This window comes from Heliconius melpomene, chromosome 16 (assembly GCF_056956725.1).
Source record: "Heliconius melpomene rosina isolate 202511_hmr_F chromosome 16, ASM5695672v1, whole genome shotgun sequence".
Taxonomy (NCBI): domain Eukaryota; kingdom Metazoa; phylum Arthropoda; class Insecta; order Lepidoptera; family Nymphalidae; genus Heliconius; species Heliconius melpomene.
The window spans coordinates 6062447-6083223 of record NC_140404.1 but is presented as its reverse complement, the minus strand read 5'-3'; the positions used below and the strand labels follow the sequence as shown (position 1 = coordinate 6083223).

The following is a 20777-nucleotide window of genomic DNA, read 5'->3' as shown; positions in this document are numbered from 1 at the left end:
GACGGTTGCCGGTGTGGTTCCCACTCGGGGGAATGAAGCAAATTCATTTTGAGGTTTTCAAATTGCCACTGCGATAGAGCGTGAAGCTAAAGAGAAATAAAAGATGTAAATAATAATTTTCATAAATTCCAATAATAAGATACCTATAATTCCAAGTCACTACACCAGTTGGATTTCCGTGATGTTCACAACTCAAATTGATATTTTGATGATTCCAAATCCATACTCTTTCGAAGGTGACGTCGAAGTATGGCGCGTATTGGACCGTTAAATACATTTCGGATGAAACAGTCTTTGCTAAAATATATTTAAATTGTTGTTTTTAATATTATTATTATTATTCTTTTTTTGTAAGCTATTTTTTTACTCATTTTAATAGTAAAAATTGAAAAATATTTATTTGTAGTCTAATAAAAAATGGTATTTAAATTAAAATAATAAAAGAGATAAGCAATATCATAAAAAAAATAGAAAAAAGTATTTAATTATAAATCATATTATAAATAATTTTTAATCGGAATTTATTTAATTTTTGGAATTTTAATTAAAAAATTTAAAAAGTTCCAAGGTTAAAAAAATAAAATAACACTATGAAGAAATGTCATTATAACAAAAATACCTTCATTAGAGGCGTTACAAACGTAAACTCCGCCGTGAGTGCGGTTGACTCTAAGAAAACTCAAGTAGAATTCCACTTCAGTTGAGCTCGTGTTCTTTGTGTCCCATACTATGCTGAAATATTATGTAAAATTAATATTATTTAATTTTATCTTTATAAGGCCAGTCGTGGCGCAGGGGCACAAAGTATGCGACTGGTTGTGGGTTCGGTCCCCACTCGAGAGTAGAGAATGGAGTGTCTTGACATTGTGTTCCCTCTGCTTACTTTGCTATAAGAGAAAATGTGTGAAATTAAAATAATAAAAACAAACATTATATACCTTTGATCATCAGATTCTTCGCCTAAAAAGTCCAAGCTCACTTGAGGTATTGGATTCCCCGACGTCTTACAAACTATCTGCGCTATCGAGCCCTCGATAGCAGTTACGTTATTGAATTCTATTATTTTTGGAGGAAGCATTACCTAAAGACAAGTTAAAATATATTTTATTGTTTTATACATATATACAAAAATGTAACATATTTTATAAACGTTTTGTATGAGAATGTTAAGAATATATAAATTACCTCTATTTCAATAGTTTTATTGGAAGTCCCAGCATTATTAGTTGCTACACACTCGTATGTACCGCGATTTTCATATGTAATATTTTCGAATATTAATTGATTGCCATCTTGATAGTATGTCACATTAATATTTTTAGTATCCTAAAATTAAATAATTTATATATTAAAATATATTTTTAACACTTATATATTTATTTCTTATACATATAAAATATTCCGTCGAATAGGTCCTGAACCTGCGACCACTGCCTTTTAAGACGTTTGCCAAATGTAACCTTCAAATTTACTTTTATTTAAGTATGTTATAATAATTTTACCACTTTTGAGATTTTATTGGCAACTCTCTAATTCAATGAAATAATTTTCAATAATTTTAATGAAAAAGGCAATTTTAAAAATAAACTTTGACAAAGACATTTAAAATGACATTTAAATAATATTATACGTTACAGAGAACATAAAAAGTTTTTTAATATACAACACTCGAGATGTAGAAAATTGTATCATGACAAAATGTACACAAGACTGCTTAAAAGCGATAAACTGAATACGAGTTTTATGAAGTAACGAAGTTTCAAGTTACTTAATTTAATTAAAAAACTTATTCCAAACATTGTATACTTCAATTATTCCACAACCCTCTCGTTGTATGGTCAGCTATTGACGTGAACGGAAAACAAAACGAAATATCTTAAAATATATTATTATATCGGCCCTTATTTATTTAATCAAAACAAGTTTAAAATATATGAATAAATATGATATCCCGTACTTACTTCCGGAGGAACCTTTCTCCATTCATAGTCTGGATGTGGAACACCAGAGACTAGACACTCGATAGACAAATCTCCTCCCAGAGCTACTGCTTTGTCTGGAGTCGCTACGAGCTCCACTATAGTAGGAGCTGATATTACCTAGTTGAAATAAAAATATTAAAAATTCTAAAAAAAAAACAAATGATAAAATACGTTTTGCTAGTCAAAAAAATGGGCGGAAAGAGAAAAGAGTAGCTTAACCCAAGATAGATATAGTATGAAGTAAAAAAAAAATATGAAAAAGAAATTCTGTTACAAATACAAATTTTTTGATTGCGAAAAGAAATTCTTTTATTAAAAACCAATACGTGGATAATTTTAAAAGAAATCTGTGAAATTGTATCAGCGATTTGAATAGGCTTTTGTAGGTAACTCCGATTGTTTAAAATCTTTTAAATAATATGTATTCTGAATTTTTATATCGCTAAATCCGTTTTCTGTAAAACGATAAAATCCATTATAATATTTTCAAAAGAAAATAGCAAAGAAAAAAGAAAACATTACTGAAATGGAATTTGTATTTAACTCCATACATACATCCAAATGAAGGTATATTCTAGTACTATTCAATAGAATAATAATTTGTTCATAAATTACTAATATCAAAAGATGAAGAAGAAATACTTCTGGTTCATCATCAGATGTAGGGCCGAGTTCAATGACATGTTAATAATGATTAATGTGGAGTTGATATATATCTGACCTACGATGGCAACAGCATCAATAATTAAAGTTGACAGTTTATATATACCTTTACATGTAATTTAATTTAATATTCAATTATTTAATATAATAATTATACGCTGAAAGATTTTTGATTTGATTGTTATAATGTTTACAACAAGAAATTTAATTTATTTTATTAAGAATTTATTTAATTTACACACAAAATTAAGTGTCACAGGCTATAGGCAGGCTATATATATATATATATTTTTCAATTTAAAAAATCTTAACCTATATTATTTTGAAATGTAAATTTTGATATGTAAATAACAGAAAAAAAGTAGGTCAAATGTTGATCAGTGCTCGAGCATCTTTTAAATATTCATGTAAACGTCGTTAGAAATATAAGGGGAACGGTCTGAAAAGCCTCTTAGTAAGGGAAAAATTCAAGTTTCCTAAACGACATCTCGAATAATAGGATTGGTGTTATCTGTTTAATATGGCAGCAAAACAATATGCTTTAGGTTTCGAAGAAATATGATTGATATTTTTAAATAGCATATCCTATATCTTATAAAACAAAGTCGCTTTTCGTGTCTGTCTGTTGTTTCTAACTCTTCTTCTTCTAAACCACCCAACGGATTTTGATGCGGTCTTCACCATTAAGTCGAGTGTTTTTCGTAGAAGGTTTATATATAGTTTATTATTTGTACATTTTTATGTAAATTAACATAAATACGATAAATGTGTATAAAGTCCTACCCGTTGAGACACTTTCGCGCATGCGCTGCTCTAATGGTAAGTACTACATGAAAAAAATGTACTGGAGTATTGTTCCTCTTAATAAGATCTACAAAAAAGTCCGCGAGAGCATATTCGTATCTTTTAAGAAGAACGTGTAGTGATCATTTTTCTGTCTAAAAATAATAATTTCAATATATTTTTTATTGTGAGGGATATTTTTTTATAATGGTATTAATCCTTATCCTTTAAAATACTTTATTAAATTTCTACGTTAAACGAAGATAAAATTTGCTTTTTAAACTATTTCGAAATTGCGAATAGTTTTACAGAAAAACGCATTTAATTATTGACACATCACGCCGTTCACACATCAACTGTATCGAGTCAAGTTTCACTTATCCCGTACTCTCAGTATATAAATAAGTATATTAGTTCGTTGGCCATTTAATATAGATCAAAACTGTCTTTTCTGTTTTTCATTTTAATAAGTACTTTAGAAGTTGTTACAATATCAAAAAATCCTTGCTGCGAAACGCGCCTCGCGACGTTATGCTTATACAAGCGAGTCCGCCGCGCCCGCCTGCCTTACACGCATCGGTGGTTCAGTGGTAGAATGCTCGCCTGCCACGCGGGCAGCCCGGGTTCAATTCCCGGCCGATTCATTCTATTTAAATTTCGCCACAGGCAGCCACGTAGTGCTTGCTTTTCATGAGGGACAGAATACCCCCTTCAGCATTAACCACTTCGAGCTCGAAAAAAAAAACCCGCCTGCCTTTATAGCAACGAAGATTTAGATGCGTTTGCACGTATTGGATAATTCGAGTTGAATGTATTATTTAATGTCATTTAACTATCTAAAAATAGTAATTTAAATATATTTTAATAAGTACTTGAAAAGATTAGTAGCACAGATTTAAAATTACGGTACCTACTAAAAAATCCTTGCTGTGTAAAACAATTGGAAAATCCTTATTGAAACTACGAAAATGCGGGTTGCGTTAGGGTTTAATTAATTTTCACATTATCTTAAGTGCTTTGCAAACATACATTATATGAATAATCCAGTAGTAAAAGCGGGCGAAGCCGCAATAGGGTCGCTAGTTTATAATAAATGTATAATACCGCACCCGAATTATTTCTTATAACATCTCCTACATTCAAGGGTTTCTGGTAGAGATCTCTATTAGAGATAAGTTATCCTTTGTACACTTTTTTACCTGTTGTTTTAAGTTTTCTGTACATTCTATCACGTGTGGTACATAAATAAATGAAAAAAAAAATAATAATAATTTATAATTAGTGGGATTGGAACCAATAACAATCGAAGTAAAGTTATCATAACTATGTAAGTTATTTAAATTAAAAAAATAACATGTTATGCATGTTTACTAAATTTAATCGATGCATATTGTTTGAAACAATTATTTAAATAATATGGCCACGAATTTCAAATTATTATAAATGTCGTCGTTGTTGTTATTTATTTATGAAGTTCTAAACGTGCTAGTTCAGCACTAATCACTCCGCCAATGTCACCTTGAAAGAAGAATACACCAAAGAAAATGTACGGTAAATAGAGATAATATTACACAATAGGGAAATGAAATATAAATGAAAATACATTTAAAAACTAACCTCAACAGTTATGTCTTTGTCTATCGCCTCGACTGTTGCCAGTTCAAAGGCAATACATTTGTAAACACCATTATCGTGTCCTGTAGCGGCTGTTATGACTAGTCCTTCTGGTGTTATTTTGTATTTTTCATCGTCATTTATCTAAAAGAAAACGGAAATTAATGTATATATAATTATAGCAAAATATGTATTAATATTATTATATTAAATTACTATAATGAACTCTAAAATTTTTAAGTAATTTGTGTCTACCCTACTAAACGCAAGATACCCGTACAGCTAAAAAAATATATAGGTAATTTCTAGTCTAGTTACTTCTAAAAATACTTTTTTTTAGAAGTAACGAACATAATATAAAATTAACTACCTATATCTATGTATATTAAATGGAATTTGCAATATTCGACTTCTAAGGGGTTGTTTTTGGGGTTGAAAGTTTGTATGAAACTTCGTTACTACAAATGCTAGCAGTCTCAAATTTTGCATGGATCACTTATAGGACGTAGGTACTCATGGAGACAGAAATTAATAATAACATAGTTCACGCAGGCGAAGCCGCGGGCGGGCCGCTAGTTATAATATATACTCGTAAGTCACTGGTACGCACCTCGACGTATTCATCTCCTCCTTTGTGCCACCGTATCGATAGATCTGAGTCGCCTCGTGCCTCGCACTTTATTAGAGAATCTTTGCCATTTACCGCATACTGCACATCTTCAGTATTTATGAAGTATGGTGGATCTATTGAATTTCAATTATTTAATATTTTATAGGTAGGTATATAATAAAAAAAATATTTATATATAACATTAAAGATATACATATATGCTCAAATGAATACAATTTGTAACTGAAACATACGTGTCTACGATATGTGAATAAATATGAGTTGAAACAATTAAATGTTTTTATAAAATATGCTCCACATACCGTTTAATTTAAAACGTAAACGAGAATGTAATACGAGTCTTTTAATTAAGATAATGTTTGTTTTAATATTTAAAAGACGGCTTCATTAAAATTATTCTTCCTTTAATATCAATATTAATATTTTACTATAATTGCGAAATGAAAATAAATATGTTTTTTTTTTACAAAATGTATATTAATATCTTATAATTAAAAATAGCAATATAATAAATGATATATGGAAACTATAATTTTTTTAAAAATGTATCTTTAAATGGAATCCTGAGTCACTCATATATTACTACCAATACAGAAAGAAAAATACAATGAGGCCGTCATTGTCGTCGACGGTTGTGAATCGATTCCCACTCGGGTTAATTTTGGCAGAGAGTGAGGAGTGTCTTAACACTAGGTTCTCTCCAATTACCCTGCTATATACGGGATAGCTGAAAAGAAAAGGAATACAATTATATTTATTTTTTTTATATTTACCATAGGCTTCCACGTTGTACGTCAACGTATGCATCAGGCCGTCACGGTATGTCACACACTTGTAAGCTCCCGATATAGATTTGACCACATTCGATATATACAAGCTATTGGTTTTTGAATCTGACCATTCCGAATAAACGTTCAGTTCTGTACCTGGTCTTGTGAAAACAGTCATTTACTTTAGGAATAAAAACTTTTATGGTAAAGTTAATTATTAGTTAATTAGTATATTTTTATTATATACATAAATTATTACTATTATATATTGTCTTATTGTAATTATTTATGTAAATTAAATCATCAATACATTAGCTAAAATTTTAGATAAAATAATCAAAGGTATTAACTAATATTTCTTAAGTATTATATGTAAAGAATTCCAAAATATAATAACCAAAACTAAATATAATCACGCTACTCCAAGCTTTCTTATATAGAAATTTTTAAAAATTTTTTATTATATAGTCTACAAAGTAAATAAAGTTTATATATAAGCCATCACATACCCCACTTCTTTTATTTCTTCATTATGTGGATTGAGCCACTTAAGAAACACACCATTTTGACCAGGATGTTCACATTTACATCCCTGGTAGAACGTGCTTCCTGTTTTAACGTTAATAGACTCGACTTGATTGCTTGTAAAACAGGCGTTACTGTCTGTAAGAGAAAAAAATATTATTAACATCGCCCACGCACTCCCATCCATCATTTAGGGCTTTGTTGCCGTGATATCCCTTTACTTCTATATGGGACGTCTAAATTGGATGAACTCGTAAAAATCTCTCGTTCATTGGTTCTAAGTAGTATAATATTTATAAATATATTATATTACAATAGTAATATAAAAGTTATTAATAAACGCAGTGGCGCAGTCGTGATGGTTGTCGATTCGATTATACTTTATTATATTTTAAAATATTTTCAATGTTCCATCCTGATAAAGCCAGATTCTATGTTCCGCTAACCTATATTTCAAATTAGGAAAGTATAGAAGTTGGAATGTTTGAACACTCTTTGATTACCTTGCTATGTGGAGAAAGCGTGAATCCAAAAAAAATGTATATACAAAAACGCAATGAAGAAGCAGTCAAATAAAGGCAGGAGTCAAATAAAGTTTTGTTCATATTTAGTATAAAAAAAAACAATCTTATCTTTTTAAAATAAAAGATTTTCTTATATATTTTGTATAGTATACATAAAAATAGAAAGCCGTTAATAGAAGAATATTTGAAATTACATCACCGCTAATGTCAAATATCGAAGGTTTAGTGGAGTTTTTCCGGAAATCTTATTTAAGTTAGGTAAAAGTTGGGATTTACAATACGAGTCCCAACCGAACAGTATTCGAGACGTTGACTAAGTAATTTATCCGGTTACTTAGAGAGCGAGATTGATAGCGTAATATGTTATTTAATATGTTTCTGTTTCTATTTAAAAGTTTTATTTGTAAACTATTTACTTGTACTGTGTAATACGCTATATCTCGAATTCGGGCAGTAAGAAATGGAGAGTTTAAACAATAGGTTCTCTCTAAAATTGTATAGAATTTTTTCAAAGATTTCACCCAACTCTTTGGCGTTGAATACCTAATAGACTAGTTTCAACAAGTGATCAAGTTACCCACAATAGAGAGACAGCCGGCACTTCTACCATGTGGAAGGGGGTTATTGACAAGATTGGCTTCAGGTTATGAAGCTTCCATAAGAAAATCATTTAACCTTAACAAAATGAGTGAAACAATTCTTGAGACTAGTGGAAAATAATAATCTTTTGCAGTATGTCGTCGTATATGAGTATAAACTAATTTCTCCATTATTTTCAAGAGAAGAATTTATACGAGGCGATGACAAGAATAAAATATAAATATTAATAACGCACTCTAGTAGAAGACGCACCTTCTGTAGTGTTCTAAATCTGATCTAGACGACCTAAATAATTGGAGAAGCTAAAATTGAAATACTCAGTAAGGTTTTATATAGTCCTTTTTATATTAACCTAATTAATAACAAGGAACTCTTTTAGTATTTGTTATTGGTTATGTTTATGTAAATATTTCATCTATAGTGTTACAACAGTTAGCAGAAGCAAGCGTTGAACTCTGCCACTCTACACACAATATTCCTAATTCGAGAGAAATTTCAAAAACGGAATTATCTTTGTCGATCCTGCTAAATGCGGGATAAAGTGCGAGACTAGATGACATAAAAAATCTCGTTCTGTCTAAATGACATAAAAAAATCCTCCATATCCATTGGAAACTCCAGGTAAAACTGAAGTATAAGGTATGTTTAAAATACCTACTTAAAATTACTTCTTGTTAGAAGCCTTTTTGTTAGAAGAAGCCTTTTTTTTTTAGCTTCACAAAAAATATCGAATTATTTATACGTTTAAATAAGCAACGACTTGAATAGTCGAGATGGTTTTTAAATGAGGTTTAGAAGTGGTTCCTTTTTACTTCTGCAATTCATTGTTAATATCATGCACTTCCAAAATAATTCCTAAAGTACTTAACGTAAGCAAATCCACAAATCTTTACTAGCATTACATAGAATAATATGAAGTTATACTCATGCTGAAATAATTTCACCAAATTGCGAACCAGCTGTTCACGCCCATACGCCACCCATTTTATTACTATAATGCCCATTAATGTTCATGTTTTGTTCTAAACAATATATAAGTAAGTAGGTCAGCTGTTTTATTACAGTGTTATATGCAGTGAATTAATAATTTTAATTTTGTGTATCATAACTAGAGGCCAGTCGTGGAGCCTCAAGCGTGTGTCTGTAGGTGCCACTGGTTTTGGGTTCGATTCCTAGTCGAGGAAATGAAATATATCAACCATATTTTCATTTCTCCGCTCTGGTGTCGAGGCAAAGCACGTTGAGTTTCGCCACTTAATAGGCAATGCCTCGAGAATTCGGTGGAAAGTGCAACAAGTGGTGAAAGTGCAGTGCAAAGTGAAACCTTGGTTTATGCGGGATACAGCGTGAAGCTGAAAAAAAAAGCTAAAAAGATACCCTCGAAGTTAACAAGTATCTAACGAGTGGTTTAGCAAGAATTAAAATTATAAAATATAGTTAATTTGTTGCTTAATAAATGCACAATTAAAATTATTATGCTTATTACAATGAGATGCATAAGGCTCGTGAAATGTGCTTGATGGTTGTAGATTCAATTAAGGCATACTGGCGGCACTTGAGTGTAAAAGGTAGGAAGAAAATAAGTTAGCTGGAGAACACTTCTAGTCTTCCCAGTCCTATACAGATATCACTGAATTGTATATTTATCTTAAAATCATTAAAAAATTAAATTGAATTTAATTATTAACACTGAATTATTACTATTTTATATTTAAAAAGGAGTAGTTATTTTTTTTTAATAAATTTAAATGTTAATTGTAATATATTTCTTTACTTTAATTATACAAAAAAAGTGCTAGTAAAAGGAAATTACCTAGATTATTCCGGAAATCTCTTTGAAGGTGCCTATTGAAACCATAGTTCCATATATTTAAGAATTACCTACATATGAACACGCTCTAAGTCAAAATTTTTAAAAATAATTTGTTTCGTTTTCATATACAGCTCTGTCCTTATAGTTATTATAAAATCTATTATAACTTTATGATAGCGGAATGAATCTTCGCAGTGCTAGCTAGCGTGAAATTTTAATACGTTTCAAAAACTTCCTCCTCTCCAGCTTTTGTCGCTGTTTCATTAGAAAGAAAAATTAATGATACCATATTGTTAAATAACATAGTAAGGTAATTTTAATTATCTTAGATTATTATTGTTTTTGCATAATATAAGAAAAATTTAAAGATCGTTCTCTCGCACTCGCTGTATTGTTCTGGTGTTGAGACAAAGCGGGGCGGTGAGTTCCGCCACTCAACACGAAATGCCTACAGAATGCGGAGAAGCGGGAAGTGGGGAACGGAGTGTCTTAACAATAGTTCCCTCTGTCTGCTGCGCGGGGATACAGCGTAAACCTTACGTTGTATCCTGAATAGCAGTGTAGGCAGAGGGAACTTTCCAAATTTCCGCCATATCCTGGACTGTTGAGTGAAATATTCTTTATAAAGAGTTTTCTTACAAGACGCAAGTATTAAATAAGATACAACAATTATATAATTGTAAACAGTTTCGGGGACCGCGTGGGATTCATGGCGGAGTCGACATTAAACTTGACTCACTAATGCTATTGAGTAAATGGTATGTAACCTTATACCTTAGTAAGGGATTAACACAAACATGTCAGTGATATCACGCTTACTTCATTCCTCTGTAGGAATATGACTGTTCATATTTAAGTGAATAATTTGATGATTATTTTAGTTTATGTTTTCTGTCTTATTAACTTGTAAATTATGTTTTGTTTTTTACCTTGCATCAAGCCCTAGGGCTAACGTTAGAGACTTAGAATTTAACTTAACATAGCTTCATCCTGTATCCCTAGCAGGGTAGTCAGAGAAATGGAGCACCAAACTCTAAGGTCTCCACGTACCTCATCCGCCTCGTCCACTGTCATTAACCTCTTCATATATTCTTTTTATGTGACCTTTCTTCAGTATCTTTGATACTGTGTTTTTGAAGGTCAACCGAGGTCTGCTATCTGTTTTACTACTCACTTTTCCATTTTAAATCTTTTTCCCATTCTATCATCACTCCTTCGTTCGACGTGCCCAAACGACCTGAGCACGTTCTTTTTTATTCTCACCGTGACATCCTCGCTAGTACCTGCCATTTGTATATCTCTTCATTGCGAATTCGATCAACTACGCTGACTCCGCATATTCAAGAAAGATTATATTTCCACATCATTCATCTTTCTTTCATTCTTCTTCTGTAATCTACGTTTCGACTCTGCCTATACTGCTATATACGGGATACAGTGTGAAGCTGAAAAAAAATCGCTTAGATGATATTACAGAACGTCCAGCGTATAGTGTTTATTAAAATAAATTAATTCTAAAGTAAACAATGAGTTTATTACCTTGCAAGGTCATATTGATGAAGGATTGTAACTACAAAGGTTTTAATGCTGATTGTAAAACGGAAACTTTATGACATTCTGGTTAAACATTTTTAGTTTAAGACATTTTGGTTAAATATTGCATAAATTGAAATATTTCATGAAAGATCTAATCAGTCTATACAAATAGTTTATAAATATATAGTAATTAATAATTGCTGAATAACTGCGGTGAGAAAATTAAAATTTATATACCAGGTATCACTGTTGTAAGTGTTATATGACACAAAAATATACTATCAGATTTTTTTTTAGCTAGTATTACAGCGAGCGAAGCGAATAAAGGTGGCGGACCCAACGAGCAGACAGGAGAATTCCAGTTATTTATATTATTTATTTTTAATAGTATTTATCAAAATAAAAAGAGGATAACGGAGATTTGTCAATAGGACATTTACCCACGAAATAAAATATAATTTATAAAATAATTTCTTTCATTTCTATATTTTTTTCTACCCTTAACAATCATCTTGTTAGGGCATAGTGCAAAATATTCCATATAATGTTATTTTTCCCCTGCGAGGGTATTAATAAGGTAGGTAGAGCCTAGGGGGTGGAACCCTAAGTGATATTTTATAACAATTCGTATTCATTTTGATATAACTATCGAATTTGATGTGAAATAGGCACTACATCATTTTAATTAGCATTAAATTTTATAATGGCAATAAATAATTTAGCAGAGTCAACTTAGTGTTAAGACACTTTGTCCGTTCGTTCGTTTCCAGGCATTGTGCCTTGGACGGCGGAATTCTTAAGACTTTCCTATACCTTTCCTTCATCATCATCATCATCAACAGCCATCTTTTGTCCACTGTTGGACATAGGCCTTCCCCAATTCTGGCCACCACACTCGATCTTCAGCTTTTCGGACCCATCCGCTTCCCGCCAATCTCTTCATATCGTCAGCCCATCTGGCAGGGGGTCGTCCCACCGGTCGTTTTGTACGGGGTCTCCACTCTACGACACGTCTGCCCCAGTGGCCGTCGGCTCTTCGACAGATATGCCCAGCCCATTGCCACTTCAGCTTACCAATTCTTTGGGCTATGTCGGTAACCCTGGTTCTCCTACGGATTTCCTCGTTTCGGATTCCTTTCCTTTATAAGTAATAATTTATTTCCCTCAGTCGGAATCGAACTCATAACCCTCGCGTTACAGTCACATCCTTGGGTGCCTCTGCGCCACGACGGCATACAATGTTTTAGTCCATATTTTAATTAATATAATAAAGACTAATTCAGTATGGACTGACTTAATTAGACCGTAAAGTATCAATAGCATAATATAATGTAATTAGATATGTTATGGATATATAATAATGCAAGCGATCGTAATAGACTAAATTAATTAATTATTAAATATTATTTGATAAAAACTGCTGTTCAAAGATAAACTTAAACAAATAAAAATAAACTCTTTTGGCAATTATTATTGGTCTAAAATTAATTTTTATCATTTTTTCTTTCATTTATATAAAAAAGAAAAGAAATATTGTTATTTATCTTTATTTAAGGTGTAATAAGTAATAAGTCCAAATGAGATTGGGTAAAAGAAACCCAAAAAGCCTATATTACCCATAAACAAATATATAACCTATGTTTTTATGGAATTTATTTATTATTTAAGCTTAAAATAAAATTTAATTATTAATTATTAGTTTAACTACTAAAAAATTACAAAAACATATAGAGCGGCCTCCACACCATACAATTAAATTCACTCTTTAGAATTTAGACATTTGACATTGGCTGTGTCAGTCTAATCAGCGTCCATCTGAATAAAACAGGAATAGCTAACAGCTAACAATGTTTATTAGTATAAAATGTACTAATTAATTACATAGTATGAAATATGCAATATATGATGGCAAGCCGAATTGTGGCTTAACTAAAACAACAATTGCAACGGAATAACGGTTTCCTGTTGAATGTTCTAGTTTTGGTTTGGCGATGGCAAATATATTAGACCTTATATTAACGGATGTATTTCCTATTATATATATTGGTACTAGCAGACGCGCGCAGCTTCGCTTGCTTATTTAGGGGTAAATTCTAATAAACCATGAAATGAAATGTATGTTTTCAATGAAATATTTTTAAGAGTGTAAATTTCAAATTTTATAAGAATCGGTGCCGATTTAATTTTCTTCCATATAAACTTTCAACCCCTTATTTGCGCCCTTAGGGGGAGAATTCTAGAAAACGATAAAACACGTATTCAATTAAATACTTTTAAAAATCTAAATTCCAAATTTAATAAGAATCGATGCCGATTTATTTTTTTTTCCATACAAACTTTCAACCCCTATTTCAGCCCTTTAGGGTTAAAATTTTTCAAGATCCCATCTTAATGGATGTCCAGATTACAAAAGTAAACACCTGTCCAAATTTCACGTTTCTACGCACAGCGGTTACGGCTGTGCGTGCGTCTTACCTCAGTTAGTGAGGACAAGTCCTTTTATATATATAGAAATTGGTAGTATGAAAGTTCGGATTTTCGTTTTTTTTAGGTTATTGATTAAGTTAAATACAGTAGAGTAGGCAGAGGGAACCTATTATTAAGACACTGTATTAACCATTTTCCACCGAATTCTGAAGGCATTGCGTGTTGAGTGGAGAAAATCAACGCCGCTCTTTGCCTCGACACCAGAGCGAAGAAATAAAAATATTAAATATTTTATTTCTTCGAATTAGAATCGAACCCATAACCTCATGTTCACAGACATACGCTTGCGTACACAACTGGCGTATGTTTTGTAATACAATGAATTACTTTATAATAAAATACAAATGGAAATTGTTAGCTCAAATAAAATTAAAAGATAATTGTGTGTGTTGATCCATTGTGTTGTAATTATGAACTGTGTAATTCTGTTTTTCATAACATTGGCAATATCATTTACTTTTGTTTTAATTTCATATATAAATACCAGATTATTACATTTTCGCAGAAGCTTTTTTATTATATTATCAATATGAAAATAATAAAAAAGATAGTACTAAAAAGAAATAGATAATCTATATACACGAACAAATTTATTTTCATAACTCGTAGGTATCCTATCCTATCCTATATCTTATAAAACAAAGTCGCTTTTCGTGTCTGTCTGAACTTTCTAACTCTTCTTCTTCTAAACCACCCAACGGATTTTTATGCGGTTTTCACCATTAAGTCGAGTATTTCTCAGGGAAGGTTTATATATAGTTTATTATTTGTACATTCTTATGTAAATTAACATAAATACGATAAATGTGTCTAAAGTCCTACCCGTTGAGACACTTTCGCGCATGCGCTGCTTTAATGGTAAGTACTACATGAAAAAAATGTACTGGAGTATTGTTCCTCTTAATAAGATATACAAAAAAGTCCGCGAGAGCATATTTTTATCTTTTAAGGATAACGTGTAGTAATCATATTTCTGTCTAAAAATAGTAATTTCAATATATTTTTTATTGTGAGGGATATTTTTCCATAATGGTATTAATCCTTATCCTTTAAAATACTTTATTAATTTTCTACGTTAAACGAAGATAAAATTTGCTTTTTACACTATTTCGAAATTGCGAATAGTTTTAGAGAAAAACGCATTTAATTGTTGACATTGGATAATTGGAGTTGAGTGTATTATTTCAGCGCGATATATTTGGTTTCATATTTTTTGTAGTAGTTATTAGTAGGTAGGCTTTTGTTTATAATTTCTTCCGTTTAAAAATAGTCATTTAACTATCTAAAAATAGTCATTTAACAATATTTTAATAAGTACTTGAAAAGATTAGTAGCACAGATTTAAAATTACGGTACCTACTAAAAAATCCTTGCTGTGTAAAACAATTGGAAAATCCTTATTGAAACTACGAAAATACGGGTTGCATTACAGTTTAATTATTTTCACATTATCTTAAGTGCTTTGCAAACATACATTATATGAATAATCCAGTAGTAAAAGCGGGCGAAGCCGCAAGGGGGTCGCTAGTTTTATATAAAGCTATTAAACAATATTATTAAGATTGACAGTATATTAAAACAGCGTTTAACACAAATAGAATAACCAATTGCTCCCGATTAAAGCTTATACATACCAAATACGAGTAAAGATGGCGACGGAAAAGGAAATTGCGATGGTGGCGCTCTCAGACCGACTTATATTAAAACTTTAATATCAATTTTATTGAATCTTATAAAATATTTGAATTTTATATATAATAGTTATTGATTGGCATAGATTTTGGTAGCTTTTTATAAAATACCATATATACAGGGATATATCGTGCATATAGCAGGGTAAGCAGAGGGAACCTAATTCTCGAGGTATTGTGTGTTGAGTAGCGGAACCCAACGCCGCGCGTCACACTATTTATTTAGTTTAAATAGTTTGAGACCTCTCTTTTGAAAATATATTACGCATACACTAATAAAATAAAATATGAGGAAATGGAACCTGCAATCGTCGTGTTTACAGTCAAATTTTTGTTCCCCTGCACCACGACTACCTTATATATGTATGTGTATAATGTTATTATTATCTTAAGTTACTAAATATTTCATATTTTTATAATATTTAAAGGTTATTTCATGTTATCGTCAATATAATATCTAAATATATTTGAACAAACTATCGGAAGATACGGCAAGTAATAAGCAATTAGTTTCACGACTTAGATGAGGTTAGAAGCATCATCTTATATTTAATGGTCCCGTAAATAGACTCTTGATGGATTTTAGAACAATATTTGGGCAAGGCTTACCAAGTTTAATTAAACTGTATTGGTTCAAAAGTTATAATATACGGAAGAGGAGAGCGGTCAAGCGAGACAATAATACCTAGGATTGATCTCCAATTACCTGGTGTCCATGGCCGTTAAGGATATGTTGTATTACCTTGATTGCTCTTTGCGTATTAATATTATTGTTTTTTTAAGTAAATTAAAAAATAATAATTAAATTATGATGGAGACCAGACTTACACGGGCACAAGCAAGCGAATGTAAATGCGATGGGTTGTGTGTTCGATTCCCACTGAATTTAAATATTTAATATTTCCATTTCCTCGCTCTAGCAAGAAGGCAAAGCTTTGAGTGTTGCTACTCAATACGCAATTCGCTTAGAATTCAGCGAAAAGTAGGGAACAGAAGTGTTTAAGACACTTCTGTTCCCTACTACTATGTTCCCAGGTTCCCTGCCTACCCTACCCTACTGTGTGAGATACTACGTGAAACCAACAAAACGTTGCAATAACTGCAGAGCCGGGTCTACTACTTACAAACATAAGACAATTAAAATCATCAAAGAAACAAAATTGAAACCAAATTTACTTTCAAAGAAAATGTAGCTATAACTATACGATAAAATTCTACTAAGTTCCCCTTAAATAATGAGTTTTTATTACCTATATACTACAAACTGCTAAGTTTATTTCAACAACAACTATTAAAAATGTTAAATTCCTCAACTTAATTTGTTTGTTTCTAAATTTCTCAAAATGAGCAAAGCAAAACGGAACTGCGAAGTATCTTTTACTCTCAACTTCCTTAAATATATTTACATAGTTTGTTCTATTCGTTTGTAATGTACTGAAGATTTTACATAAACTTTCCTTCTCCGAGATACTTTTGCGAATTATATTTGCATACGCATTTACTGCATTTTACTATAGAAGTTTGTTTCTCACAAAGTGATCTTATATTTAGTTTTCGTTAAATACATTTTAATTTAACATTTAATATCGTAACTCAACGCCGCTCTCTATGAGCTCAGTCCAAAATTCATAAATAATTTTATAGTAAAAATTTCGAAATAAAATTTTAACGTAGGCAATGAACAAACGCAACAGGAGATCAGGAAGTGAAATACAAAAACTCATAATTATTAATAGTTATTAATTAATCCTCTTTACAATTAAGTATTATTTTCAATTTCTTTGTTTATACATCTAGTTCGTACTACGCATTTCGCAAGATAGTCAGTGGGAACCTAGCGTTACGATAGTCCGTTTCCCACTTTCCGCTCAATTTTCGAGGCATTGAGTGCTGAGTGGCAGAACTCAAACGCTTTTCGCCTTTGTACCAGAGCGAAGAAATGAAAATAGTAATAAATAATAATTCATTTCCGAATGGAAATTAATTGTGGGAATCGAACCCACAGCCGTCGTGTTACCAATGCGCCAGTGCCCATGCGCCACTACGGCCTTACAGTTTATACTTGCTATGATTATTTAAATATGATAACTTAAATATTATTAGTATTTATAACAAATTTCTATTTAGGAAGATCTTACGTCAGTTATATCATTATTATATAGTTACAAACGGTTTGATCTTAATTAGACAACGAGGTGGAAATTTCCAAATCAGTGCAAATTTTCGCTGCCTTAAGTTTGCTTAAACAAAATCGCTTACCCATATGAGATATTTTGAATTTACTGAGTAGGGTATTATAAAGAAAGAAATATATTTTTATACTTCCCTAAATTAAAAAAAATCCTACAATAGATCTTTCCAAGAATAAAGTCGGCCTTATCATAAAGACAGCATCCATTAAGCCAAATATGCAACCAAAGTAGTTTAACTCCACCACCATGACACCAATAACGTTTATAATTTTAGGAATTGGAATTGGTACCCCGACGCTTAACGAGCTCAACTAGCTGGTGACCGAACACATCAAATACTTGTACAGTGTTGTATTACTCTTTTTAATGACACATATGTAATAGACTAGCGTTACAAATATTAGACTGGAATATAGGAACCTTGTGAAGGAAGTAAAATCAAGGAAGTGAATGATGAGTATGTAGAAGTGAATATATCTTTGTGTACAGTCTTTTAAGCTCACAACAAATCTAATACTAAATATTCTTTTTTTTGTATATATAGAAATTAAAAGAATAAAATAAGAATAATATTTAAGATCCATATCTAACAAAGGAAGGACTTTGTAACTCCTAATATAACTTATTGTTAGTAGTTACAAGTAAATAAATATAAAGCGGGCATAAGAACGAGCGTGACGCGGCCTTGACTATTGATCCTCTTTGTCTATTTGACTTCAGTTTGCCTTTGATTGTAATATTTCTATAAGATGACAATATGACAAGATTTTCTCATATAGGTACAACTAAAATTAATCTTGCCTCCGATTTCTTATATTATATTTCTTATAATATTTGTTTGTAGGAGGATTTGGAACAGCGACACGTGTTTTTTATCCAGTTTTTAATGTTAGCCTCAATCTATTTTTCATATAGCAAGTTAATTAGAGAGAAGATAGTGCCAACACTCTTTTGCGTTTTCTGCCTAAATTCCAAACATTGGGTGTTGAAGAAATAAACTTAACATCGCACTTTATTTATCCTACCAGATAAATTATTTTATTCTCCGATTGGAAATCAAATCCACAGCTACAGTATTAATAGTAAACCCACTGTACCACGATGGTTTTAATTTAGACTAAAAATTTAATAGTACTTTAAAATATTATTCAACAACATCTTATATTTGCATTTATGAGAACATGTCACGTATTTGTACGCAGAAGAATTCCAGAAAGAGCAATTTCACATGCACTCATTATGTTGAGTTATTTCGCTATTTTATTACATGTTCCGCAACAGAAATATTATGGCTTCATATCAGGAAATTCTAGTTAGCTATAATTTTAAAATATGAATAGTCCTTCATTTAAATAACTGGTGCACTTAAAGTTTTTTTTATTGCTTGTAATTTCACACATAATATGGTAATATATGTAGGTATATAAAAGTTTTTAAAGTTATTTTTATGTTAATGACAAAGATAATGAATCATCTTATAACGATCTTAGATTAACGATCGTAGTTTTAAACTACTGCACTTAAAAAGTACAAATAGTTTCAAGAAGAAAACAATTAATCTTGGAACTTTAAAAATAGTAAAAACACTGTGATGAAAGTAAAAATTTAACAGAATATATAAAACATAAATCGTAATTTAAAACAATACTAATAACTAACTAAATAATGAACAAAAAAAAACTCACCTGACAAAAAAACCATCAGCAACAAACAAATAAAAAATCCTCTAAACTCCATCTTGGTGCCAATACCAACATTAAAAACCGAAAATCGACGAAAAAGATAAAAAATTCCCGCTCAAAATAATTATGTCAAATTGTCAATACATATTTTAAAATTCGAACGTGCGTTCCGTACTGCTCTAATTGATTTGCTCGGTGATACGAGCGACTAGGCTTAATGCGTCTGACGTTACTGAACGTGTGCGATGACTGTTCGTGTTCGGGAAACGGCACGCATTGTAAACATCACTTTTATTTTTAGAGCCATTATAATAGTATACTTCTAAAGGAATGTCATATTTAATAGCGAAACGTTCATAGATAGTTAAAAGTTCAAATTCCATCTTGAAATAGACTAGAACTGGAACTAAGTCATAGTGTTAAAATAGATTTCTGGTTTTTTGTAATTGCTTCTAATGTCCTAGCTAGTTATTTTATTGGTTTAAAATAGAAAAAGTTGTTTGAACTTAGTATCCACTAATGCAATATTATGATTGTAAAACTTTTTACAATCGGTTTTTACAATTTACGGTTACGGTTAGGTTATAATCCCAATAGTATTCATTCCCCTAGTCTATTTATTTATCTACAAAGAGCCAGAATAGTTTACCACAGCCAAATAGGTAGGTCTAATTTCTCAACAACTCTAACAGCAAGGGAAGTAGAGGGAACCACTCAAGCAAGCAATTCACCAGAGCAACGAAGTAAAAATTAAACATTTTAAATAAATATTTCATTTCCTCGTGTGAGGATCGAACTCACAACCACTCATGTATCAGTCTCAGTCACACACACACTGTGCCGCTACGCCATGAATGGTTCAATATGTGATAATAGCTGATGATTTATCAGCAAAAAAAGCAAAAACAACAAATAATATGGCAGAGTAATATAGAACAGGGTAATGCCTACTTTTCATTCTGAAAAAATATACGGTTTCCGTCACCTAATTGGATTTTGCTTGAAGCAGCATTACTAAAGTATAATAAAAAAAAACTTTTTATTTTTCAATTATTCATATTGGTGGTAATTAACGCATTCCGCGGAGTAGGGAAAGAGTGTTTAGACTCTCCCTGCTTTATACTATTTTAGCAATGAAAGTATCTACACGTACCTATCTACTCAAAACTGTTTTTTATCTACGCGGAGTATTCCACACACAGGGTAGGTCTTTCGGTTAGACAAATTTTCCTTTTATTTATCCACATTAGGGTCATTTAGCTGTCTAAACGGACCAGACCGCGG

The 20777-nt window shown here is 31.2% G+C and overlaps 1 protein-coding gene across 3 annotated transcripts in view; it reads right to left on the bottom strand.

The window, feature by feature from the left end:
• The window catches only part of LOC146530808 (fasciclin-2-like), a 28416-nt gene extending 8724 nt beyond the window's left edge, over positions 1–19692 (bottom strand). For 2 of the 3 annotated variants that reach the window (XM_085199466.1, XM_085199467.1), the window contains exons 1-10: positions 19497–19692; positions 6953–7106; positions 6447–6604; positions 5653–5786; positions 5046–5186; positions 1962–2099; positions 1186–1326; positions 939–1081; positions 620–732; positions 144–297 (exon numbers count right to left, since the gene is read on the bottom strand). In XM_085199466.1, coding sequence (XP_085055592.1) covers positions 144–297; positions 620–732; positions 939–1081; positions 1186–1326; positions 1962–2099; positions 5046–5186; positions 5653–5786; positions 6447–6604; positions 6953–7106; positions 19497–19548 — 1328 coding nt within the window. In that variant the 5' untranslated portion in view covers positions 19549–19692. Of the gene's footprint in view, positions 1–143; positions 298–619; positions 733–938; positions 1082–1185; positions 1327–1961; positions 2100–5045; positions 5187–5652; positions 5787–6446; positions 6605–6952; positions 7107–19496 lie in introns of those variants that run through there. The other variant, XM_085199468.1, reaches the window with a different exon arrangement.
• Positions 19693–20777: the final 1085 nt, after the last annotated feature.